General features: G+C 36.4%; 3 protein-coding genes across 3 annotated transcripts; all 3 read right to left on the bottom strand.

Moving 5' to 3' along the window:
* Positions 1-19: 19 nt before the first annotated feature.
* Positions 20-1,318, bottom strand: LOC125227140. Its single transcript, XM_048131362.1, has 2 exons — positions 1,037-1,318; positions 20-425 (listed from the first exon to the last, which is right to left on the bottom strand). The coding sequence occupies exons 1-2, from the start codon at positions 1,200-1,202 to the stop codon at positions 289-291; spliced, it is 303 nt and encodes a 100-aa protein (XP_047987319.1). The 5' UTR covers positions 1,203-1,318; the 3' UTR covers positions 20-288.
* A 2,451-nt stretch (positions 1,319-3,769) lies between these two features.
* Positions 3,770-10,960, bottom strand: LOC125227391 (cysteine desulfurase, mitochondrial-like). Its single transcript, XM_048131699.1, is given in 9 exon segments — positions 3,770-4,488; positions 5,351-5,483; positions 7,335-7,508; positions 8,691-8,810; positions 8,813-8,974; positions 9,868-10,033; positions 10,243-10,497; positions 10,629-10,708; positions 10,779-10,960. Coding segments are annotated over 9 exon segments (1,362 nt in total). The 5' UTR covers positions 10,897-10,960; the 3' UTR covers positions 3,770-4,334.
* Positions 10,961-22,362: 11,402 nt separating this feature from the next.
* Positions 22,363-25,845, bottom strand: LOC125227310 (negative elongation factor E). Its single transcript, XM_048131594.1, has 4 exons — positions 25,395-25,845; positions 24,638-24,791; positions 23,047-23,226; positions 22,363-22,584 (listed from the first exon to the last, which is right to left on the bottom strand). Exons 1-4 carry the CDS (start codon positions 25,660-25,662, stop codon positions 22,380-22,382), a joined length of 807 nt encoding a protein of 268 aa, XP_047987551.1. The 5' UTR covers positions 25,663-25,845; the 3' UTR covers positions 22,363-22,379.
* Between the last annotated feature and the right edge of the window lie 1,078 nt (positions 25,846-26,923).

The raw sequence follows: 26,923 nt of genomic DNA on the forward strand, positions 1-26,923 counted from the left end.
GCATAAAAATAAAGCAAAGTACAGTCTTATGTAAATTTATTGTATCAACTTGCTAAACGCAATGAATCACAAAGGTAGTTAAACCAACCTATTCTTTTGTTTCCGCGAACATTCATTGAAAGTCTATTAATTCCTCGTGTGTACCTATTGCATCAGCAGGGCACATGGTTCACACGCAATAGTTTCTCATTGTAATCATGACATAAAATCATGTCATGTCGCGTGCATCATGTGCTTGCCCTGCCGTTGCACCACTCTGCATCATCGCGGCCATGTTTTATTTCCCGTTTAAATGCAACTGCAAGTGTATCCGACGCAAAGTCCGTATGAGTATCCTTTAGGCATGCAGTGCTCTTGGCAGACGGATTCTTCTGTTGGGTCGTCGTATTGACAGGGTATACGGGCAGGGACAGGAACCTTGGTTTCTGAAAAAACAAATGTTTTATTTACCAGGGATTGAGTTAGGTACTCATTTCAGTTGTTTCCTACGGACCGTAAAACGAGATGGCTTTGAAATGAGGGATCATCCACATATTACGTCACACCAAATTTCAGGTTTTTGGACCCCTCCCCCCCCCCCCCCTATGTCACGCTTTTTTGTATCCCTTTAACAGGGCTTGTCACATTTAGTATGACCCCCCCCTCCCCCTTACACTGTGACGTAATATATGGATGACGCCTGAGGGCTGAGGGGTGACTTTTAATTCTAAGGCCTACAATATTTTGAATAGTAGCACTGATTGAATAGATTAAGTAATTTTATTTACCTTACTATTTTGCAAGGCTTTATGAATGTATCGTAAATCATAATCTAATCAATACTAAATTGGGACACGAACAGTTTGGTTAATCTAGCATAGCTACTTTACAAACTGTCTACTTACTTATTGGATAGACACAACTATGCTTTTCCGTAAACTAAACTAAATCTCACTTAGATAAAACCGCATGCAAACAAATAAATTATTCCTGGTATATCAAAATAAGACTACCGAGGATATAAAGATATTTAAATTGAAGGTAACGTATGACTTACCTGCTACAGGTGGCTTGGTCGTAGTCTTCTCTGGTAAACTTGCTACAACTGACTGGTCTACCGGTATCACTACATCTTGTCTTTCAGTCGTTCTTGGCTTCGCAACCGCGATATTCACTAAACAAATTGATACCACCAAAACAACTAGAGTACATTTAATCTCCATTTTGATAGTTGTATAGCGGTCAACTCGCGAGCGGCGACTGTTAGCAACCGCAACGCAACGTTACGAAATAGTGTGTAGAGGAGGGACTGAATGAACACAAGTCAACGAAAGGTTGCTTATATATGATCAACCCATTTTTAAACGCTTACGGTAGATGCGTCACAGCGTTGCCAACTTTATTTTGCAGTTCGCGATGTCGCTACTGTATATGCGCTCTTAAAAAATCTGTATGTTTGTTCTGTCAGGTTTAGTTGACAACCGGCTTCATTGTCATGGAATGGACTTTAATCATAGTTTTTCAATGAAAGATGAGTGAAGTTATTATTTCATTAATTTATGTAATTAATTCGAATATTAAATAATTATCTCCCAGTCAATTTTAACAATAGATAAAAAACTCAGTATAATAAATAATAATTTATTATGTACTTTATTATTTCATTAATTTATGTAATTAATTCGAATATTAAATAATTATCTCCCAGTAAACGGATAAAAAATATAATAAATAATAATTTACTATGTACTTATAGTAAACGACACAACCGGTAGTCGGTACCTACCTATTCGATTATGTACCTAGGTATGTACCTAATTAGGTATAAAGTAATTTCCTAACATACGGAAGGGTTGTTGCGAATCTAGCGTAGCTTGCTATTGCCTACTGAGCTATTGAATATCGTCACTACTTTAAAAAAACTTGTATCTTCGTACTCTGTCAATGAAAAGAAAATTGTAGTAAGTATGTATGGAATGCATATAGACTTACTGCGTTTTAAATTTGAGGAACAGCGTGAGAAACGAGTTTTTAAAAAGTAGTGACGATATAGCTTTTATACTCGGGCACAAGCACCTTGGTGGTATAAAACGCGGCCAATTTTTTAAACAAAGCGTAGAGTTAAAGGTTATAATTTGAATTTTGCGTCTTATTTAATAAGTTACTAGCTTTTGCCCGCGGCTTCGCTCGCGTTAAATTCGAAAATTGCGGAATGCTCCATACAAACTTCTACTCCCCCAATTTACGGAAGTGGGGGGTTAGAAAGAGACAAAAAGTAGCCTATGTCACTCTCCACTTAAAAAATCACGTCAATTCGCCGCTCCGTTTTGCCGTGAAAGACGGACAAACAAACAGACACACACACTTTCCCATTTGTATGGATCCAATATTAGTATGGATATATTTTTTATTTTCTTTATTTTGAGAACCCTCCATTCCGTTCGACACAGAAAACACAGTGCATACGGGTACCTATGTTTTGTGAATATACCTTTTTATTATAAATTGTTTGTGATTAAAAAAGCGGACTTTTAGAGCTTCATTTTATTAACATTTACATTATAATAATATATACTTAAATCAATTACAGATACAACAAATTATAAATTGTTTCGAGGTTGCATTTAATAAAAAGATTCTACGATTTAATCGAAATAACATAATATTTGAGTTATATTTTGGTAGCCATTATGCAAAAGAAGAATGTTTTTTTGTGTTTTACTATTATAGATGTATACAAACTCGATTGTAACTATTACTACTTGAGTTCGTATACGTCTATAATACTTACACGAACAAAAATACCTGGTCATAATATTTGAACTTTGTTCAAATGTTTTTCTTTGCGTAAATGTTCAGATGTAAACCGACTCTATTGTACTACATAGTACCAGGAAAGTTGTTTATAACAATGTCAAGGAAAAAACAACATATGTTGTATCAATATTGTGTCCTGTTCAACGCAACAACGTAACTAAACTTCCAGTGAAATTTAAAAACTCAAATAGATATTATATTGTTTGAATTATATAGACATTTTTATGCCACAATATTAAACTTAGTGTTTTCTTTGTCTTAAATATTACATCGCGTGTTACATTGTCAGTGATATTCTGATATTACTAGATATATAGAAAATAACAGCCATCTAAAAACTACCAAAAATATAAACAACCAGGGTGCCTCACATTTTCTAAACTTTTAAGACTAACAAAAAAAAACGCAAAATAAAAAAAACAATAAGTTGCTAATAAATATGCTTACAGGTGTAATGCGAAAATATTTGCCTTCGTATTGTTACGAAAACGTACTAACATCAACACTCTTAACTAATCATCGGTATGTTTTATGTCCTTGTAATAAGGATTACAAAATCTACAACTAACAGTGTTGCCGATAGTACAAGCGTGTCATGCTATTTCAGTCAGTCTCAGTACAAGTTGTACTGACATTGACTGAACTAGCATGACTAATAACGTTTCCGGAAAAATACGAAGGAAATCCTTTTCGCACTACATGCCTACGACATTTTATGTTCGCATTCACATTTCTACCAAAGATTTTCTGTAATGTGGACACCCTGATAACTATTTGTTCATAGCAGCATCAGCAGCCTATCCAGATCTCGAGGAAACTAAAAGCATTATTCGTTGTACAGTCAACCAATTTGAATCCTAGGCCACTGTAGAACCTTTGCACAGTAAACGTCAATGTGACTTCTTATGGCAAATAGAACATGGTTTAAATGAGACAGGGTTCTAGAGTGGCCTAGGATTCAAATTGGTTGACCGTACATAGGTCGATTCATAGAAGCTGGTCAACTAATAAAGTGGAAAAAATTATGAAATTTATCATTTCAAAACTTTTAATGATTAGTACTTTATTTAGACCAACTAATATGAATCGACCTGCACGTACATTAATTACGTCATTGACAAAAAAAAAACTATTACATGTAAATTACTAGAGTAATACAAATTGTAGTACGCCTTCTGTCGCAATATTATGGAACAGTGAGAGAGGAACATACAAACGCATCATTTGATACGAAGCGAAAGATTGGCATAAGATAGAACGCACATATACGGCACACATAGTACCTATCATAGGCTCAATTGCTTAAAAAGCGAAAAGAACGAAAGCTATTTTGTCCATCACGCCCTGAGTCTTGAGCCAGGTTTTCCTTTACGCTCTATATTATACGTCATACTCATACTTTATATACCGCATGACAGGATTTTACAAGGCCATCAATCAACAATACGACTTCTAATTTTGCTCACCGCATCTAACAGTATTTCTCGTCAATGACCATAGTAACAAAGGACATGCATAACTAACAGGACTCGACGACTTTAGTGCTGCGACCACTGTATAGTTTTGATGTCGACGCCTTCTTGAACCATCTCCCAGAGCGGGCTCATTTCTCGGAGGCGCTCGACGTGCCTGATCGTCTTCTCTGCTGTGTAGTCTACTTCGTCGATTGTCGTGAATCGTCCTAGTCCAAATCTATGGATAAAAAAATATTTGTAAATTAGATTTATCAAACCCTAGACCGTCATGCGCACGCCAATCTACACTACACTACAAGGTACACTACGTAATTGCGAAATACTTTGACAGAATTTTAGAAATCCGAAATTTATCATTCCACAATTTTTAATTTGACACAGTAAGATATAAAATAAATAAATAAATATAAATATTATAGGACATTCTTACACAGATTGACTGAGGCCCACGGTAAGCTCAAGAAGGCTTGTGCTGTGGGTACTCAGACAACGATATATATAATATATAAATACTTATATACATAGAAAACATCCATGACTCAGAAACAAATATCTGTGCTCATCACACTAATAAATGCCCTTACCGGGATTCGAACCCGGGACCGCGGCGCAGCAGGCAGGGTCACTACCGACTGCGCCAGACCGGTCGTCAAATATATAGGTCGTCAAAGATATCGATAACTACCTAATCATTTGTTTTGAATACTTATTTGATAACCAGAATAGTTTTGCCTTATCATGTGTACAGGAGGTTCAGTTTATGACATAAGAGATAAAAATGAAATGCTGATATAATTTTCAAGTATTTACCAACAAAATAATTATATTTTCAGTAAATTTATATAGTCAACTACACATATATTCGTAGCTATACAGTTTTGTATGTACCATATTTGTCATTCTACAGACTATTTTTTATGTCTGAATAGTAGATGATACTTTTTAACATTTTTAGATTTCATACCAAAAAGGTACAAAAGAAAAATGCCCTTTAGTTTATTTAACGTAAGGCAGGTTTTATTTGCAAATACTACGCATTCCAAAAACCCCAACGCATAAATACATGCAGAAGTAATTACCTGATAGAACTGTGCGCTAAATCTTCGTCTGTTCCAATAGCTCTCAACACATACGAAGGTTCTAAGGAGGCTGAGGTGCAAGCTGACCCGCTTGACAGTGCCACGTCTTTTAGAGCCATTAGCAAAGATTCGCCTGTAAACAAATTTACATTTTATGATTTATTCTTTAAAGCGAAAAATAATGTGTACTTATAAAGCATCGTAGAATAAGTAATAAAAAGAGTCTTGTCTGTCTACAGTCTCAAGTTCTTCGAAAAAGTAATGTGCCTACAATAGGGATTGCAATCCGGTCCGGCGGATCCGGTAATCCGGCCGGATCCGGTGCTTTTTTCATGCTACCGGATCCGGTGAAATTCGCCGGATCCGGGACCGGATCCGGGACCGGATCCGGTAATGTAATTTAATATGTTATAATAATGCAAAAAAATACATTTACGCTAACATTTGAACGTAGCTCAACAGGGGATTGCAATCCGGTCTGATTTCCAATCAAAAAATAATTTAATACGTACTTTTTTTGCATTACTAGGTCGTTTCGAAGTAAAATAATGTGCTCAAGTGACGCGTCAAACTTTCCGTCTTTAAACCTGTAGGTAGTGAAATCTGTGCAATTGTTTGCTTGGATGCACCAAACACTATCCGAAATCAAGACATATTGAGTATATTCCAGCAAACACCCATTAGTGAGGAAACCGCGACACAAAAAGTACATTGGCAAACAATTCCAAGAGTTCCCCCTAACGAAATAACGCAACCATTTCTTTCGGCTGGAAATCGCCTGCCACTGGAAGGAGCCTTGGCTCCGGGCGCCCTGTAAACTCATGGAAGCGGTCCATTGAGGATGAACTACGAGCGACCGGGTCGAGCTGGAGCGAGGCCACGAGGGTAGCTCAAGATAGGAAGGCACGGCGCGAGCTTGAGAAGGCCCTTTGCATCTCTGTGGTGATGTAGGACTACAAGAACAACAACGTTTTCAGCATGATATAAGAAGTATGAGGGCACATTGCTACAAGAATCATAAAAAAACAATTCAAAGCTTAAATATGAACATTTTTAAAAGGTATCCAGTAAGATTGTGGTTTCAGCAATAGCAAATAATACTAAGGTCAATTACTCTTGATGACTTTAATTTAGCTACTGTAGTTTTTTTAGTTCTTCTTTGCGTGTGAGAAAAGTTAAATGTAAATTAACACAAAACATAATTATCTTTTTTTAAATAGTTATCTCATAATGCATGTAGGTAATGTTATAATGTCCGTTCTTAATTGTGTCTTAAAAGCTCTACAGGTATTACTGTAAAACAATACAGTAAAAATAATTTTGTTATCCTATGAAAGTTTAAAAAGAACGAAAAAATTTTATTTGTGACTGATTATTTTAGTAAACTTTACTTGTTACCTGTTAAAAATGTTGATTTCTAAGCTTTCAACTTTTGGTTTATTAATCGTGAAGCAAAATACCATCATATTTCTCATATTATGCTGAAAACATACAAAAACAGTTACTATTTGGGTACTTTTAATCCTCAAGGCCAATCCGGCCGGATCCGCCGGATTGGGACCAAAATCCGGCCGGATTGGATATCAGACCGGATTGCAATCCCTAGCCTACAATCTACGGGTTTGAAAGGGGTTGGCAACATATGCGCGTGTCGTCATGGTGACTAGTTACCATTTGGTGGCCCATAATGTTTATTTGCTACTGACATGTAAAAATATACCAAACCACAGTATAATAAAGAGTACTATCGTACAGTATGGCCACTCCCGCTCCCCGCTGAAAGTGCCGGCCACCCCCTCTCGGTTACCTCATAGTTACCGCCTGTCAAAAACGCGAACAGTGTACCTGTCATATTTCACTCATACAAGCATAGTACGCATTCACCTACACGAGCTTAGACTGTGTGCTAGGAACGCACCTCTTTCATATATTTGATCACCAGTGTCCGAGGTGTGACCATAGTAAGAAATTGAACATGACATACCTTCAACATAAGCAAATGACAGATTGATACATCCATGGTAAGATTGTTCTGCGTCCCCGTTTCTGATGACGTGTGTCAGTTTTGAATAAATCTTGTCGAGGAATCTTTGTGAGAGTGTCTCCATCCAGGCGTGGTCATATTCCATCTCACGCTCGGCCAGTTCACAAGCAGCTCCTAGAATAAAAAGATAAAGAATTGATTTATTCTCTATGATACCCATGTTCAGCAACACGTTTGTTTTAGCAGGAGTGCTAGCTTACTGTCAGGCAGGCCTTATGCTTGTTTGCCACCTAAAGCGGCATTATAAAACCAACACAAGTAAATAAGACTATTACATTACTACCAACCAATTGTTTCTATGTTTCAGTTTATCTATCACAATATAATTAAAGAGGCTGGCAGTTAAACAGAATTTCAGTCAGTTAATTTGCAAAAAAAGAATTAGAATTTTCAGTCAAAAAAAGTCCTTCATTGGAATGACCCATTTTCAGCATGGATCTTCATCAGCTGAAATGAATCCAAACGCCTGCTAGAGAGTTATACGGTAATATGTGAGTGTGTTTAGTAAAACGTCCCACTTTGTTGGTTACCATTAAGGTGAGATTACTTGTATGTTTATATGAATAAACAGAAAAAGTGGCTTTATAGCAATCAACAAAGTGGGACTTTTTCCCGTGCACACTCACATATGAAGCTATCTTATCTTATACAAGAGGCGATGATATACATTTCTACCCCCTTATTCATAAACGTACACTAAAGTTATCAAGCCGATAAAGTTCGTTTATCCCTTTTTATCACACCATTACGTTGGAAAGGGACAAACGAACTTTATCGGCTTGATAATTTTAGTGTACGTTTATGAATAAGGAGGCTAGGCTTTAGGCTTGTGCCGTTTCGTTCATTGATCGGAGCGCTCCGATCTCGTTCAATTGCTCCCACGAACTAGTTCGCTCTTTTAGGTCTTTGCTCATTTAGTTCAGTCAGACCAGCGACCACTGCGGTCGGAAAGATCAGAACGAATGGGATCGACTAGTGTCAAAATGATACGAATATTCCACAGATAATAACAATTCCAGACCGAAAGGTTGTAAGTAACCGAATCTTAATATGAAAACTTGACGTTTTTGTGTCGCTTTGCTAAATAGCTCGCTCTCGGTCGGCGCAGTCACACACTCGTTCTCGATCCACACCGCTCGCGCTCGCCGATCCTATACTGAACTAAATGAGCAAAGACCGATTCTCAGAGCACGGAAAGATTCAGTTCATTTCGGTCATTGATGGGATTTTATTCCTAACAGTTCATAGTTCGTGAACGACACAAGCCTACTAAGCTTTAAGAAAAAGTGGTTTTACCTAATCCAACAACAAGAGGTGTAGGTACAGTGCCACTCCTCATGCCCCTTTCTTGCCCTCCTCCACTCTGTATCGGTTCAACGCGAACTCGTGGCCGACGCCGAATATACAGGGCCCCAACCCTTTGGGCCCGTAAATTTTGTGGCCAGATATTGACATCAGATCTATGTTCATCTTGTTAACATCTAGAGGAATCTTGCCCATGGCTTGTGCTGCGTCTGTGTGGAAGAATATTTTTTTGCTTTTGCAGAGCGCTCCGATTTCTGCTATAGGCTGTTTTACACCTGAAATTTTATGAAATATACACTCAATGAAATATACTTTGGTGAATTAGGTGGTCACAAAACTGTTCTATATTTAAAGTTGAAAAATGTAGTTGTAATTATTGTTAGACATGATACCCATTTTGAATTTCAAAAAAGTAATGAAAGGTGATGTTATCATGTGGGTTTGGATAACATTTGCATGGTAATTTTATTTTCTCAAACATGCAATGAAATATTGTCTTTACGTTCCTTAAAATGGGCTGGGAAGTATCGCTTTTTGAGCGCAACAACTCGAGAGGACTGTAAATGGAAATCATATTATTTTTTAGGCCTAGGCCTGCAAAGTAACTTTTTTTTATAAAATATTGTCCTTTAGAGCATTTTTTTTTATTTCATTGTATGTTTGAGAAAAGCACTATACATGCCTCGGGCGTGAAAACGGATTCCCGGCCTCTTATCCCTATCCGGCCTCCCGGCCGGTATATACCCACTTGGCCAGAAATCCGCATTTTCCCGGCCTCTGATGTAATGTACTATTTCAGTACAGATGGTGTTTTTACGCACTTGTGCGAGAAGTGGTTCATTATATGCCAGGTTGAAACATCGCAGTGCCATCTGTACTGAAAAACGTCGTACGATACACGTGCGAAAAGGAAATTCGTAAGTCATGTCGATTTACAACACTCCCTTTGGTTGTGTTTTAATTTAACGCCACTTGTTTCCAAATTCTTTTTTTACACACTTGTATTGTAATGTATTATTTTGTTTGTTTTTTGTTTTAACTTTAAGTTGAAGGTTTTTCAGTGAAGGCACTTCGTCTTTTTCTTTAGAAATAAATTAATTTATTCAAATTTCAAAATGAGATTTTTGCTTGTTATGTCACATGTTGAGAATAAAATGTAAAAAGTTACCTATTTCATTGTTGACTGTCATTATAGAAACAAGGCTTGTTTCAGGAGTGAGTGCCGCTTCCAGTTCCTTCAAACTGATGATGCCATTAGGTCCCACCGGCAGGTATGTAATCTTGAAGCCTTCGCCTTCTAGGGCTCTGCATGAGTCCAGTACACATTTATGCTCCTAAAAATGAAGATTAGGCCATTAAGTGAGTTTCAATAGGCTCATTAGAGCTTCAGTTGCATATGTATGAGTAAATAAAAAAACTAAAGACTTTAATCCCTAAGAAATGGCCAATGTATCAACTCTTTCCTTCTGTTATACTTATTGTACCAAATCTTTTTAGAAAACAAGACAAATAAACAATTACAGGGTTAAAAAAGGTGACTTACAATTTGAGTAGTAACAATATGCTTTTTCCTAGGTGCATAAAATCTGGCCACTCCTTTTACGGATATATTATTCGACTCTGTAGCTCCTGAGGTAAATATTATCTCTTTGGGGTCAGCTCCAATTAGATTTGCCACTTGCTCTCTAGCTAGTTCCACGGCTGCTTCACTCTCCCAACCGTAAGCATGAGTCCTAGAATGTGGGTTGCCATGCTGTCCTATGAAGTAAGGCAGCATCTTGTCAAGTACTCGAGGATCCTGAAATAGCATGAATAGTAAGTATTTAACCCACATACCATAGTGAAATACAAATATAAGTTACATATTACGCCAAAATATGCAGATAATATTTAAGTCGAACATCGAACTTCATGGTTATTAGCACTTACGACAGGTGTTGTTGCTTGAGCGTCGAAGTAAAGGGGCCGGCCGACCTCTTCATGTTTTAAAGAATATTTATCGTCAATATCTGAAAACAAATTTCGTTTATTACACGGTCTATTGCATCACAAATAACTAAGTGGAAAAATATTAAGTACCTGTACTGAGAAATTTGATATTGCCTTGTGTACACATTAAAATGCCGGCATCTTGCTGTGCAGATATTTTTGCAGTTTTTGAGAGCAATGTTATAACATTTTTTGATAAGCGAAACATTTTGCTATTTTTTTATGTATTTTTTATTACACCGCAACAAATCGTCAAATGCGCTCTACAAACTGTCAATGCCAATCTGATTTTTTTTTTTTTTTTTTTTTTAATTTATTGGGAGCATTGGCAACTTGGCCATCAGCTCAAACATACAATATTTAATAAAACAGAAGAAACAATTAAGTACAGGTATAACAATTACTATGTTAAACATAAAAGTAAATAATTGCACATATTTAAATGATAAACTTATGACTATTTAGTAACTACACAATACAATGTTTTATCAATAAGAAGTAGTTTCGATCAATTAAAAATTATTTACAGAGCGCCAATAGTGTGCATAACAAATTCACAAATTACAGAGTACAATTGTGGATATTTTAAAAGAGCCTGTACAGAGTTTGGCAGAACTTGAAAACCCGTATCCATGCACATGGCAACAAATAACAACCTCTGCAAATTAAATGAAGAACAGTTAAAGAAAATGTGGTCAAGATTACACAAATTAAAATTACAATATGGACAAGCAGCGGAATCACTTAATTTTAATCGGAAAAGATGTGCTGGAAAACGAGCATGACCAATTCGCAATCTACATATAGTTGTAATAAATCTCCTTTCTATATATTTTCTTTGATATTCAAACCACGACTTGGTGCTGGGAGCCTGGACTATTTCGGCTAGCCATTTGCCTTTAACTTCTTTGGATTTAGACCACGAGTTATTCCAACGTCTAATCATAAGTTCTCTAACAAAAGGAACTAAATCGGTATAAGGTACTTTTAAATTACAAACTTGAATATTTTCAGAAGATTTGGCTAGCGTGTCTACAAGCTCGTTACCAAAAATTCCTGAATGTCCAGGAACCCAGCAAAATTCAACAATTATATTTCTATCTATTAAAGAACTTAAACAGCTTCTTAACTTATAAATTAAATAGTTAACAGTTGCACTTAGACATTTATTTTTAAGAGCTTGTAAAGCGCTCATGGAATCAGATAGAATTAAAAAATTTGGTTTTATTTAAATAATTATCGTTAATATGCTCTAAAGCGTAAATTATGCCTAATACTTCAGCCGAAAATACAGAAAAGTAACTACTACATTCAAACACTTTTCCTAAGTTCAAAAAAGAATCATAAAACGCAAAACTGGTCCTATCTTTAGTCTTTGATCCATCTGTATATAGTTTAATAAAATCAGTCTTCATATCAAGAAACTCCAAGAAGTCATATTTTGATTCAAATTTGATGAGTTCAACAACCACGTCTCGCATGCTATCATAGTATTCATGTTCAAAACAGGGAAGCAAATGCGACCAATACACTATATCTTGGAATTCAAAATTTAAATACGTTATAACTCCACTTATGGAAGAAGAATTAGTAAGCGGTACTAAATTATAATTTGGTATGTTGACATAGGTCAAGTATCTATAAGCTACTTCATTATCACGACTAACTAACTTAAGGCCATATTTATCAGTAATATAAGATCTACGTATAAATAGAGGCACAATGCCAGCCTCTATCTCCAGAGAATTAATTGGAGATGACATCATAGCTCCAGTAATAATTCGTAGCGCCCTATTTTGAATAATATCTAATTTCCTTAAAAGGTGGATATTCGCATCAGCAAAAAACATACAACCATAATCAAAATTACTTCTAATAGCTGCGATATATATAGTCTTAAGAACCTTAGGGTCTGCTCCCCATTTTACTCCTGTTAACGACTTCAATATATTTAAACCTAGTTCGGCTCTTTTAGAAATAGTATCAATATGAGTTTTCCACGAAAGATCATAATCAAGAAATAGGCCAACGTATTTGACAGAAGACTGAGCAGGAATAACGCTAGAATTATATAAAACTTGAGGGTAATGCAAGCCATTTTGAGAAAAGAGAATTACAGAACTTTTGGAAACATTAACTTCAAGTTTTAGTGAATTTGTTAATATGTTATGAATACTACGCAGACAGTCGTTCATAATAGATTCACCAACTTTTATATCATTACAGTTTACATATAAAACCAAATCATCTGCATAAAATAAGTGCTTAACAGAATGCGGAATTTCTTTCATAAAACAAACCAAACTTAGTATAAATGTAAGAGGAGATAATACAGAGCCTTGAGGAGTACCCTTTGTAGAAACTTTAGAACCTATTAAAGTAGATCGAATTTTTAAAGTTAGAGATCTTTTATTAAGAAAATTAAATAACCAACGTAAAATATGCCCAGGAAACCCCAATATAGATAAACTTTTAATAAGATATGCGTGATCAATGTTGTCAAATGCCCCTTTAATATCTAAAAAAACAGCTAATGTATACTGATTAGATCGAAAGTTATTCTTAACATCGCCAATTAAACAACTTAAGTTATCTATTGTACTTTTACCTTTCCGAAAACCGTATTGAGTACTTGGAATAAGTTTGCTGTTTTCCGTAAACCACTCTAGTCTATTTTTTAACATTGTTTCAAAAACTTTCGCGAAACAGGATGTTAAGGAAATAGGTCTATATGACTCAACGCAATTAGGATCCTTATAAGGTTTGAGAATTGGAACAACGTGTTGTGTTTTCCAAGTTGGAGGAATACAATTATTTTGCCATAAATCATTCAATATTTGCAATAACACTTCTTTGGCGTGATTAGGTAAGTTTTTGATGACACTGTAAGAAATGAAATCAGGCCCAGGTGATGTATCTTTTTTATTTTCTAGTGCAGCTAAAAACTCATTAAAAGAAAAGTTGTTAACCATCCATTGGGCCTCCGGGAGGCCACAATTCTCAAAGTACTCATTAAGGTCACCATTTGATATATGATTATCGTCTGAAGCAATCCTGTCTAAAAACAGTGTCGAATTATCTGGATTTTGAAACAGATTTGAAGATGATGAAACTAAATTAAGTTTTGCATGCTTGAATCGGCGTATGTGATCCCAAATAATTTTACTCGATGTCATGCGATTAAAGGAAGAACAAAGATTAGACCAACACTCTCGTTTAATTTCAAATAGTTTTCTTTTCTTAAAGGCATCTAATTTTTTATATAAAATGTAGTTTTCTACAGATGGATATTTTTTGTATGATTGTAAGGCTATTTTGGCTCGTAAAACTACACATTCACATTCTTTATTCCACCAAGGAGTAGCTTTTAAATTTTTATTAAACTGGTAACATTTTTTAGAAAACGTCATTAATATGTCATGTAAAATACTCAAATACTTCGTATAATTTTCTAGAGGGTTATCTACAAACTGAAAAGCTTCATATTCGACATCACATAACTTTTTAAACTTGGCCCAGTCAATCTTTTTGAAATTTACATTAGCTAGTGAATTATCTTGGCGAAGATTAATACCCGGACTCTTAGATATTGGAGTAGGCGAGTCAAAAACTACACCAATGAGCAGAGGGAAGTGATTACTACTAAGAAGATCATCAAGAACAGATACCGAACAACTAGAGCTAAGAGCTCGGGATGCGAATACTAAATCCAAAACATTACCTTGTTGGCCAAACGGAGCAAAAGTCGTGATCGTGCCGTCATTTAAACAAACAAAATCAGAATTTTCTATAAAAGCATGAAGAGCCTTACCTCTTCCATCATTTTTTACTCTTGAACTCCAGGAGGAGTGATGTGCGTTGAAGTCACCTATTATGAGACGGTTATTGCTTACAAATTTTGAACACGAATCTTTTAATAAATCTATACTAAACTTACCATTTGGAGGTGGAGGTGCATATACACACAACAAATCTAGAAAAAAATTATTAATGTCAACAGTAATTAGAATATTTTGGAAATGGTACTGTGATGAAGTGTTGACAACACTAAACCTGAGTTTGGAACGGATAGCAATTGCAACGCCACTGTGGGGATGGTTAGAGTCTCTTCTAATGACAGTAAACCCAGGCAATTTTATAACTTTGCTAGGTGACAGCCAAGTTTCATTAATTAGTATGATGTCAACACTCTCATCACAGTTATGTAAAAAATGTATTAACTGACCTAATTTAGGAAATAGACTTCTGGAGTTCCAATGAAGTATTTTTAATTCTTTAAAACCTAACCTATCCATAATTTAAGTTGTGAAACTTGTTAAAAGCTGTTCTTTTACCATTTGGGAGGTTATAGGGATAGGACCAGAGGAAGTATTATTGATTTCTTTTTTCTTCAATAACTCTACAATTGTTTTGGTAATTGCATTAAGAACAATATCAGAGTTCAGGATATCAGCAATCACAGCACGTCCTTGAGGAGTCTTAGCAGGTGGTTTTTGCATCTTACTATTTGAGGTATTATTGGTATTGTTTTTAGGTGTAACAGCTACTGCAGCTGCCGTAGCATAAGAGAATTTGCCACTGATCTTGTTCTTAATTTGAGCAATTTTTTCCGCCTTTACCGTACAAGAATATGAAACTGCCGAATGGGGTCCACTACAGTTTGAGCACTTGAAGTCAGAAGGTGTGGGACATTCCTTGTAAAAATGTCCTGCCGAACAAATGGAACAAACTTGTGAACTTTTGCAAGCTCCACTACCGTGATTAAATTTGTAGCATCTGAAGCACTGCAGCAGTGGCCTGATGTACTCCTGTACAGGCATCCAGATGTGATCATAGATGACGTGGTCGGGTCTAGTTGCAGCCATAAATGTCACCAGAACAGTCGGAAGCGGTTTATATTGACCATTTTCTTGTTTTTTGGCAAATCGCTTCACACCGAGAACCATGCAGTCTGCTTTTAGTTCGTCAAGTAATGTCTCCTCACTGAGATCAACGGGAGCACGAATTATTCCTTGGCATTCAATACTATCGTAGGGGATTGTTGCCTTCCAGTTGTTGGCTTGTAATAGAGCATTGTTCAATAAAAATGCATTAGCATCTTTGGCACAACCAAAATAAACTTTTACATAAAAGTTACCCGCTGCTTTAACATACTGAACTCCAGTGACTTCTTTTAGTATCCTATTAACTTTGAGGATGTCCATGGGAATTTTATGCGTGGCCTCATTGGCATCGGACTGTAATAGAATGGCATATTCCTTTTTGGTCAGGTCTTCGTATATAGGATTGTGATCTTTGAAAAGACCACGCCTGCTTCGTATGTGGGTCATTTTTTGTTTACGTGATGTGCACGTATCATCAGAATCCGGTGTTTCTCTGTTTTTCTTTCTTTTTGAAGAAACTTTGGCGGTGTCTGTTTCCATGGGGGAGGGGCCGCCGCCCGCACCCCCGTTTCCCGGGCTCATCAAAGGTTTATTTCAAGAATTTCAATTTGTAGTTAGTTTTAATGAAAAAGATGACAAAATTATGTAGGTTTTGCTAGTAAAAAAGGACTTAAAACCCAATTAATGAAAAATTTTCAAAAAAGCCGCCTTGCTGTTTCGGATTCCCGCCCTTTTTTTCCATGCCAATCTGACATTGTTGACACTTGACAAGAATGACAGTATCCTCAAAAGACCGCTTTACACGTTTGTATGCAACATTGCTTACTCTGTTATCTATGGTTCCTTCTTCTGCATAAAGGCTGTACTACACGACACAATACAAATTTTATCCAAAGAGTAAGGAAATATATAACTGAAAAAGAGTAGCTACTCTATGGTAATTATTGCATGTATGGAAGGTGCTGCCATCTATCGGAGGACAGGCTAACTAAGGCGGTATACATATGCATACCTACATATATCAATGTATAGATATTATTTGTGGGCTGTGAGAATTTGTCTACAAAAGTATCACAAACATCATGAAGTCTTCGTACGCAGTTGTCGCAGTTGCGTGCAAAAGACTTCACGACGTTTGTGATACTTATGTAAACAAACTCACTCCATGAGGTTCTTTATTCTTGTAAATATCTTAATATTTTAAATTATTTATTATTTTGTAATACTTATGTAAACGTTTGTGATACTTATGTAAACAAACTCTCACTCCATGAGGTTCTTTATTCTTGTAAATATCTTAATATTTTAAATTATTTTGAAAATAAATATGAAAGATAAATACTGAGAACAAAGAGCCTATGTGGAGTAAGGTAGTAAGTAAAAAATCATGTTATTAAGAAAGAAATCAAATTTATTGAACATAATCCGTGATACATTGCCAATTAATTAATCGTCATCAGTAAGACACACACAAAATAAAGTCGCTGTCAATAGAATTTGTGAACTTGTAGTCAAAATTTCTTTAATTTCCATTCTAAGTCATCAGATACTGTCTAAATCCATGTGTTATTTAATCAATTCATATCACATTATGATCCTCAACCTTTTAAAATAATGAAATTGTGCTAAAATATTGATATTTTATGTGGTGGTTTGGTTACATTGTTGACAATTTATATTGACGGCGATTTTAAAAATTAACATTGATAAGACACATACAATCCAGGCTGTGCGGCCCAGGGAGATTAAATATGAGAACATATAGTACTGCCGTGATTAAAATTAAATAATTAAGCTGTTGTTGAGAAACTAGTGTTTGCAACTGGACATAATTAGGCCTTAAAAAACGGATTTTATCAAATGAACAGAAATTATGTAAACGTTTCATAATATACTATAGGTCTTTATTTTTTGTGTGTCTTATATTTATTATAATATAGTTGAGCAGAGTTTTTCATAAAATCCTCCCCATCATATAATAATTTTCCATCTAAAATTCTATTCATAGATCTACACCAACTGTATATTAATATGTTGATGCTAGTGTCCACAAAGCACTCTTTCACTTTTGCATTATGGTTCTCGCAATCAATGAAGTTGAAATCTGTAAACAGATCTATGAATGTTACTATTCTTAGCTTTATATTTGCCTTATAGCATTCATTATTTAAAAACGCAACTGTTGTGTCTTGTATTTCCTGAAAACACGCTAATAGGCTGTCAGAAGGATAGCAAAGCCACTTTTTGTGTTTTGTGTATTCTTTTGCCCTTATGTAGCTGTGCTTATCATCTTCTGGGTTGCCTAATAACGAGTTTTTACAAGTTTTGCAACCTTTTACAATCTTTTGCAAGACTTTTGTTAACGCCCACCCGCACACATAGCTTCTTTGATCAACCCCTGCATCCGATATACCCCCGCATTCAATTTCCATGGGCTCATCAAACAACACATTTAGGGATTGTGAGGGTGCAGATTTATTTTCTTTGCTGTTTATTAAAAATGACACGGATTGTAAGCAATCACTCGAGTCCTCTTCGCAATTTGAGTTGACCGAGTGATTGCTACTATAATTATTTAATAATAATGTTTTATAGGCACCCTCAAACCCCACACAATTAGGTGCCACATTACGGGCACCTAAACTCCGAATACTTCCGAAGAAGTTCTCTAGAGGGTCCTGGTTGAAGTTGCGAGTGAGCATAAATTCAAAAGAATACTTATGACACAACAGTTGCCAGATTACCTTAAAGCCTTCAATAGTTTTTATCAAATTCATTACTGATGGAACAGATTTAACAATTTCATTGGCATTGCGTTTTTTTAAAACAAATTTTACAGTTTTAAGTAGGACAAGAGCCTCTTGCCATAGAACATGATGAAGAGAATTTCTTTTTATAGCACCTGTGTACATTTTTCCAATCCGTGGATATAAACTAGACACATTTAAAGAGTCAAATAATTTGTCTATTGTAAGGACAAATGGTATTAAATTACTACACACTTCATCTACGCTTTTTCTGGCCACTAAATTGTCTGTTGCGACAGCCATGCTGTGACTGAACACTTGGGTTGCATTTTTCACCCTCATTTTTCTAATTTTTGCTGGGTCTATGTGCTCATTGGTCAGTTTAGGTAAGAGACGCAACTCGCCGTGTGATCTGTCAGCTTCAAACACCCGCTGAAAATACTCCCACTTAATATTTTTTGATATATTATTATGTACATATTTTAAATCTTTATTTAGTAAATTATTTCTTAGTCCTTTGATTAAGTGAGGAGTATCAAACAGCGGGATCAATTCATTTTTATTTATAATTATTATTTCATTTCGCCATTCCTTATTATCTTTGATATACGCTCTTTTTGCATCCATTATCAAACTGTTGATTGCGCTGACATTTGTCGACGATTGATCACACACGGTTGCTATTATAGTCAAACCAGTAGCTTGTACATTGGTTACAACATTAATAATAATTTCTTTTAGTTTACATGTCTTTAGTGCTTGTGTAAAGAAGTAAGCTACTGGTTGTTTAAAATTCTTCTTTACCCCTCTGACCATGAACACTAAAACATGATTAGCAAATTTTGCCGTCTTTTCACCATTTCCATAGTTTTCGAATCCCACAAGATCGTCTGTGTTACTATTATAGTGAATTTGCGGGGAAATCGACATTTCATCGAATATCAATGTGCACAGACGATCTTGAGGTAACATTTTAGACACAGTCTCTTTTAACTCCTTAAATACTAAATCGTTAATACCTGGAGATAATCTTATACTAGCAAGCATGGCCTTTAAAACTTTTTTTGATGGCAATGTGAAGTGCTTGCACATAAGCTTATAAGCTTTTGGGCTCTTTTTGAAAATTGTCAAAGAGAGAATTTTTTCATCTTGTGTGAACCTATGCCCTTTTTTCTTTTTTCGCCCTTCAAAAAATTGCATGCGAGTAAATAATTTAGCCGACTCTGGCATATTACTCGTTAATTTTTCAAAATCTTTTGCAGTAGCCAACTTCTTCTGCTGCCGAAGACGTAACTTGGCGGATTTTAATTTTTGGCGAAGTCTCCTTAATTCATTTTGGTGTTGTTGCTCCTTCCTTGCATTTTTGGCCTGGTATTTTTTCAGCAGATATTGGAAAGTTTGTTCTGAAAATAACAAGAAAAAAATTAGTGTCAAGATCCAGACTAAATCATACTCAGAGATTTGTAACGATTGAATTCCGGTAGGTTAGAAATTTTTACCACACCAACTGGTAAAGGCTCTTTTGATTATTTTGGGAACTAAACGCCACTAAACTTAGAATGTAGTCAGGTCCTCACAGAAAACCAGCGCTGCGGGTTGCCGCGGCGTCATGCTGAGTGAGGGTCCTATTTAGCGTTCATTTAGCGCCCCCTAACACACCTGGAGGCGGAGTGTAGAGAAATATGGACTGAGCTGGAACGATGCCAAGGTAGTGGCTCAAGATAGAAAGGCGTGGAAGGATCTTGTGGAGGCCCTATGCACCTATGGATTGCCTTAGGATATTCAACAACTTGTTTTAGTTTTTAATGATTCAGAGTTAAAATGTAATCACAGACCAGGGATATATGGTCAATATAAATCTGAAGTGATTTCCTGTTGATTCCTACCTGACCGACTCGCAAATTTGATATGGCTTGATATGTACTTACATACATACAATCACACATGTATCCCATAGAGGGGTAGGCAGAGAACAAGAAACTATTCAAGTTTCAAAACCTCTACGAAACACACTTGAAAACTAAGGGGTTGAGAGAATGAGAGACAACGAAATTGTGACAGGTTGCCAGCCTCTCACCTAAACCACAATTGAACCCATATCCCACGGTCGACTTCTATGACACCCACGGGAAGAAAGGGGGTAGTAAGAGTCTTAACCTGTCACCACACTTGTTAGAGAACAGACAGACAAGGTTACTTTCATATTTTTAATATCAATGTAGATTAATACAAAAAAGAATGATGTACTATGTATTATTACCTGCATTCATTTTCTTTCTTCTAGATCGAGTAGTGCCTTTTTCATTTACTGTCAAACAAGTACTTGCAGAAGACCCAGAAGGTATTGGAAATGTCTCTGCAGAAGGACCGGGCAGAGACCTCCCGGGCTGAGAGGGACTGGGCAGGACTTGGTTTGTGATGTCCATTAGAGGCCTTTGTTGCAAAAATTCTCTTCGGGGTCCACAGTAGCTATGGTCAGTCTCCACAATGCTTTTGATTGACTGCTGTATACCTGCAAATATAATATAATATCAATAAACCATATACAACAAATGGCATTACATTCTTAAGTAGAATCAATAGTTACCTACTCAATTTTGGCATGCAATATTTACTAACAAACTTAGGTACTATCAAAGCGGATCGAGTATTATAGAGTTACTGTCAAAGTAAAATGTGTAATCATAGTGCATAGACTGCCATCTCTCGACACAAGCTTAAAACTTTTAAACCTCAGTCTTGACAATTTGGCCCATGTTGTTAGCCTGATATGTGCTAAAATGTCATAAATTAATATTAGCGCCATCTAGCCCAGCGTTCCCCAAAAGTGTAACGCCATCTAGGCCACCATACCTTTTTCTCTAGGGTTTTTAGGTACGTTTTTTTCTTAAACTTTATCTTTGGTACTATATAATTATGCTTAATGCTAATAAGCAACAAGCTAGTTATTTAATGTAATTAGTTGCATCCACACTGAGCGAGGATGTGCCAATTCTATATAGACATGCCTTGGCCGAGACAGTGCATGAGTTTCCCATGCCATTTGAGGTTTGAATCAAAATGGGGCCTTATTTTTAACCACTTCATGTTTGGTGGAGGTTGTTGTAAAGTTGGTTGTATGTTTTACATAAAAGACTGTATTTACTTACGATGCAAATTCCTTGATGGTAATGCTGACGATAAGAGACGACCGAAACATCTTTTAGTAGAAGGATCAAAATGCTGATCACATATTCGCTTGCTTCGGAAAATCCGCATTGGATCTATATCCTTGAGATTGTCGCCAGCAGCTTCAACCCAAGCAGCGAATAAATCAGGGCGTTTATTAGGATCCGGGAACCGGTGAAGTGGTATTCCTTGCTCATCTAAAAATGAAATATTATATTTATAAGAACTTATGATGTTATAAACTTCTAATTATTATAAATAATGAAGCATCAGTTATTAAAACTTACCTAAGGAGTCACACCGAAATACGCAAAATCTCCTCCGTTGGAAGCTCATGTTGTAACCACAGCACAACGTTAGAACAATACAAAACTTAACAAACAACAATAATTATTAAAAGATATAACAAATAAAAAACAAAATAACTGAGATAAGATAACCTCAAAATCGCATCAACGTCCAAACCGAAAGCCAGAAAGTTGACAAGTATGACACTACATGACGTACAAGACGGCGGCTTTTTTTTTTTTTTTTTAGTTAGACTGTCGTCCAGTGGTGTCGCTGTCATCTATGCATTTGGATGACAGTTTTGAGTGTGCCCCCTCTGATTTTATCCATCCCTCACCAAAGAGCATTATTGAATCGCTAGGTTTTACGTCCCTCATGACGACAGGAAAAAAAGGGTAACAACTATGTAACAACTACACACGATTTTACTTATCTTAGCAAAGTCCCAGTACTCTTTACAGAGTACTAGGACTTCGCAAGAGAGGCAGATGACGGAACTTCGATTTTCGTCTTTTGCTTTAGGCCTTCAGATTTCTATGGAATCTAACATAGTTAAAGTAGGTTTGTTTAATACAAAAAAATGTAAAATAAGATTGTAACATTTATTAATCAAAGATATCTTCATAGACAAGCAGATTTCGTTTAGCATCTTTAGGCGGCGGGGGGTTTCGCGGCGACGCTGCTGGAGCCCAGGAGCCAGACGTCTGCGGGGGCCGTCTCGTGGTGGTCACTCGCCAGCCCTCCTCGTTGCCGTCCAGAGCCGTAAGAGCGAGAGCGGCTACATCCGCTGTGTCGAATGTCAGGAACACCCTGGAAAAAACATTTGTTTAGCTAGGCAATATAAAATCAGATTAGCAGTGACACCTTAGGGTAACTGCATACTCTTAGTAAGATCTGCCATAAGGTTTACAATTTACATTGATGATTTATACATCTGTTTAGATATTGTATGTATGTAAACACTTTATTGTACTTAAGACAAGTTGTAATTCATTGAGAGTCATTTCGTTTGTTTTAATAACCATCAGTACCATCACCAATGGAACAATTAATCTGCAACATTATTTGGTCCAAAGGTTTTGTGTGGATTGTGCATTAAAACGCATTTTACGATATAGCATGAGTTTCTTACACTTCTGACCAAGCAAGTCCATAGCATATCTGTTTCAGCACTTTCAGCTTTCACAGGTTTCAAAATTCCAAAATGTTAGAAAAATGTTTGCTAATGATTAAAAATTCAAACTATTCAAAGACTAAAAGTTGATAACATACTTGTCTTCATCGGGTTCCTGAGTATAAGTGAACGGCTCATAGCTGGCAAGGCGGCGCCGAATAACTTCCTCTGTAATCCGAGTGCCTGCCACCTGCAGTGTGCAGCTCTTTGCAGAGTGAGCAGTAGTTGTACTACCCGGGGTCTCACTTCCAGGTGGATTTCTTGGGCCCTTCTCTTCCCTTGAATTAAAAATTAATAATAATAAATTAATATTATAGGACATTCTTACACAGATTGACTGAGTCCCATGTTAAGGCTGCTTTCAAAAAAAACGTCAAAAGAATGTAAAATTGATAGTTTTAGTCGGTGAAATACTACACTTTCCGTTATCCAATAGATTTATTTAATTCAAGTTCCAGTTAGAGCATCTTATTATCTTGATTTTTATAAGACTGGATTTTTGAAAACTAACTCACTAAATTAATTATGAATTTTTCTCTAATGCACGTTTAGAAAAACGCACGTATAGAGCTGAATCAGTCGATCTTATTTGTAAAATTTGGACAATTTTGAATATTAAAACGGGTAAATTTATAATTCGTATATCCTGTACCACAATCATTTCAGACTAGATTTTTATTTTAAGTTTTTGAAAAAGAGTAACCTAGCCTAAGGCGAATTCAATTTTTTTCAGAAATTACCTAAAATTAAGTGACAATTTCTTTGAAAATCTACATCACATCGTAGTAAGTTTTGTACTAAATTAATCTGCAACGTTTACTTAAATTGCTGTTATGCCTTAGTGATTATAAATTGCTATTATTGATTTTTGCCAATTTTTTGAAAACGAGCCTTCACCGGTACAATTATTACCACTTTTGGACATTTTCTCATATTTTGTTAGACCAAGTAGAAAAAGTCCTATAATGTGATATATATTTATAAACTACTCGCAAAGCCCTTTAATTTGATACCACACACGGTATGATCGAGCGCTCGGTTGCGATTTCACTATTTTTAACACGAAAGCCCTCTTAAGCTGAAGATGGCTTGTGTTGCAGGTACTCAAACAACAGTAGGTATATATAATATACAAATACAATACATATAAAACATCCATGACTCGGGAACAAATATCTGTGCTCTTCACACAATTCACACAAATAAATGCCCTTATCGGGATTCGAATTTGGAACCGTGGCGTAGCAGGCAGGGTTACTACGCGCTAGGCCAGACCGGTGGCCTTGAACCCGGGGCTGTGGCGTAGCAGGCAGAAATAATGATTATAAACACTGACCTTTAACACTACAGACTTCTAATAAAAAGGTTCTTATTCTTATCACATATAAAACATACCTGTAACTTTAACTACCAAAGGGACCTTAGAATGCTGAAATAGAATGTCATTATCCGATGAACTACGAAACAACTTACGCTATTTGTTTACTTGTTTATTCGGTAAATATTCGGCAATGTAACCGAACTATTCGGCCGAATACGAACATTGAGAAACTTGCCGAATATGCCGAATACTGAATATTCAGCCCATCTCTACCTGTCGGCATGGAATACCACAAATATTATGAAGCAATGTTTGTGGTATTCCATGAAAGTATCTTTAAAGAATACAGTTTTAAAAATATAACATACTTATCCCTGGCTGTGACGAATGAATCATATAAATATTTGACTTTGGGAGTAGGCTTCTCTTCTGGTGGTGGGGGTTCTTGAGACGCGCTAAATGGCTGATAAGAGGCCACTCCGCCGACAGCGCCCGTAGATCCACTAAGCTTGCGTTCTCTTCCTGTAAATTGTTAAATAAATATTTAGGCACAGTATAAACCAAATATAATTTATTTTCCTGTAATTCTGACTGAGCTATTACAATTTAGACCCACTTAACATAGTATGCAGTACTTGATAGAAAGGCTTAATGATCATATATTATATTCTAACAAGAAATCAACTTACTTATATTTAAATTATTTAAGCTAACTATTAATACAAAGGTATTTATTTATTACTAGCTTTTGCCTGCGGCTTCGCTCGCATTAGAAAGAGATAAAAAATAGCCTATGTCACTCTCCATCCCTTCAACTATCCCTATTAAAAAAATCACCGCCATTTTGCCGTGAAAGACAGACAAACAAACAGACACACACACTTCCATTTATAATATTAGTATGGATGTATTTTTCTATTATACATGTGTTTTTAACTCAGGGGTAATAAGCTCAATTAAAGATTAATCCTGAGAATCACAGCTCTAGTCTAAGTTTCAAAATTATTCACAAAATAAGAACCAATACATAATTAAAGAACAATTTACTTTAGTTCACAATATAGGAAACAATTTTAATTTGTTTCTTTTTTTTGGGTAAACCAATGATTATTGAATATTTCTAACCTGCTCTTGGTCTTTTGAAGCTAGCATTCTGTGGTTGTGGTGGCGGGCTCTTGATAGCCTGTATTGCTCCGCTTTTGATCAACTTTCGTGCGATTTCTCGAGCGTCACGAGCTTCGGTCGGCCGTTTTGGAAGAACTGGCTTCTCTGGCTCCTGTTTGGGCGCCTTAAGGGCTTGCAGTGCTTTTTTCTTTTTTTTTAATTTCTGGTATTTCGCTTGAAGCATTAGTTCTTCCTCAGTAAGGTTTGAAGGGAAATGTAAATAGACCATGTTGTGTTCTTCAGAATGTAGTACACTTGTAAAAGAAAATGTTGCTTTTTACACGACTGCCCAAAAAAGAGTGTATTGTTTTGTGTGTTCCTAATTTTTCACTTATATTCAATGAGAATAATATTATTATATTAATAAGTATCACAAGACATTAGTATCCCCAACCAAAAACATTCACTTGGCAGTGCAGTGTTGCCAGCTGTGAACCACGATTTTATCCGATGTCGGTCGCAAAAATCTCCGAATTGTCAACCAATTCTCCGCCAGACCTTTGCAACCCATATGTTCCGTAACGCATACAAGAACCAGTTTTTTTCTAGCGAGGGGGGGGGGTCTGAAAAAAGTGCGTGCCTTTCGAAACCTTAACGTTGGTGGATTCAACAACCCAGAATATGGGCATATTGAATTACGCGCCTTTTTTTGTGCCAACATTTGGTTAACCGGCACGCGTTTTATAAAGACAATTGGCCGGTGAGCCCCTTTTTTAACATTTCAAATATGCCGCCAATTTTTAGTGCCAAATTTTGGTTCACCGACTACATTTTACACGCAAAAGCTTTGTACTCGCATTTTAATTTAATGGCTGCGCAGTTTGTAGCCGTCAGCGTCACCGACAGAGCTAAATAAAATATTTGTTTTTTTATTTATTTACAACATATCTGTTAGTGACTTGCCACACCAGAGCGTCGCGTGTCTGGCTTCCCACAGACAGTCTTAAAAATTCATAATCTTAAAAAAAACTTGTATGCAATCTGACAGTTCAAATCTGTCAGTGTCTTGTCAGTATCAGTTTGAACTGTCAGATTGCATACAAGTTTTTTTAAGATTATGAATTTTTAAGACTGTCTGTGGGAAGCCTCTCGGGGCGCGCAACGGACGTCCGCGCCACGCCACCTGAGTGTAATTCAAAAAGCGTCTCCTCAGTACATTTTGTATAGGAAGGACGTAAGGCGCGCCGCCAAGCGGCGCGGCGCACGCCCCGCCGCAGCCACACCACCTGGGTGGCCGGTCCCGTAAGGGTGCGCGCCCACGGCCGACAAAGTTGCTCGGCGACTTACGTATTTGTATGAAAAGTTGCGTTGCTTCATGAGCGCACTTTCATACTAGCCCATGGTCGCGACAAAAAAGTCACCCGTGAGCGCACCTTCTAAGCCTCTTTCTGCATTTCTTATGAAACAGCGTCCATCAGCGACGCGTCGAATCGCATTCGATTGTATGAGAACTCTATTCGACACAGTTCGGACGGACACTGACAGATCTG

Source organism: Leguminivora glycinivorella, chromosome 6 (assembly GCF_023078275.1).
Source record: "Leguminivora glycinivorella isolate SPB_JAAS2020 chromosome 6, LegGlyc_1.1, whole genome shotgun sequence".
Classification (NCBI taxonomy): Eukaryota; Metazoa; Arthropoda; class Insecta; order Lepidoptera; family Tortricidae; genus Leguminivora; species Leguminivora glycinivorella.

Bases quoted from the DNA above. Each gene is read 5' to 3' on its own strand.
- LOC125227140 (XM_048131362.1), bottom strand. From the start codon at position 1,202: ATGGAGATTAAATGTACTCTAGTTGTTTTGGTGGTATCAATTTGTTTA. The intron at 426-1,036 runs GTAAGTCATACG...TTGTTTTTTCAG, and splicing joins GACCAAGCCACCTGTAGCAG to AAACCAAGGTTCCTGTCCCT.
- LOC125227310 (XM_048131594.1), bottom strand. From the start codon at position 25,662: ATGGTCTATTTACATTTCCCTTCAAACCTTACTGAGGAAGAACTAATG. The intron at 24,792-25,394 runs GTTAGAAATATT...AACAATTTACAG, and splicing joins CTTCAAAAGACCAAGAGCAG to GAAGAGAACGCAAGCTTAGT. The intron at 23,227-24,637 runs GTATGTTATATT...TTTTAATTCAAG, and splicing joins TTCGTCACAGCCAGGGATAA to GGAAGAGAAGGGCCCAAGAA.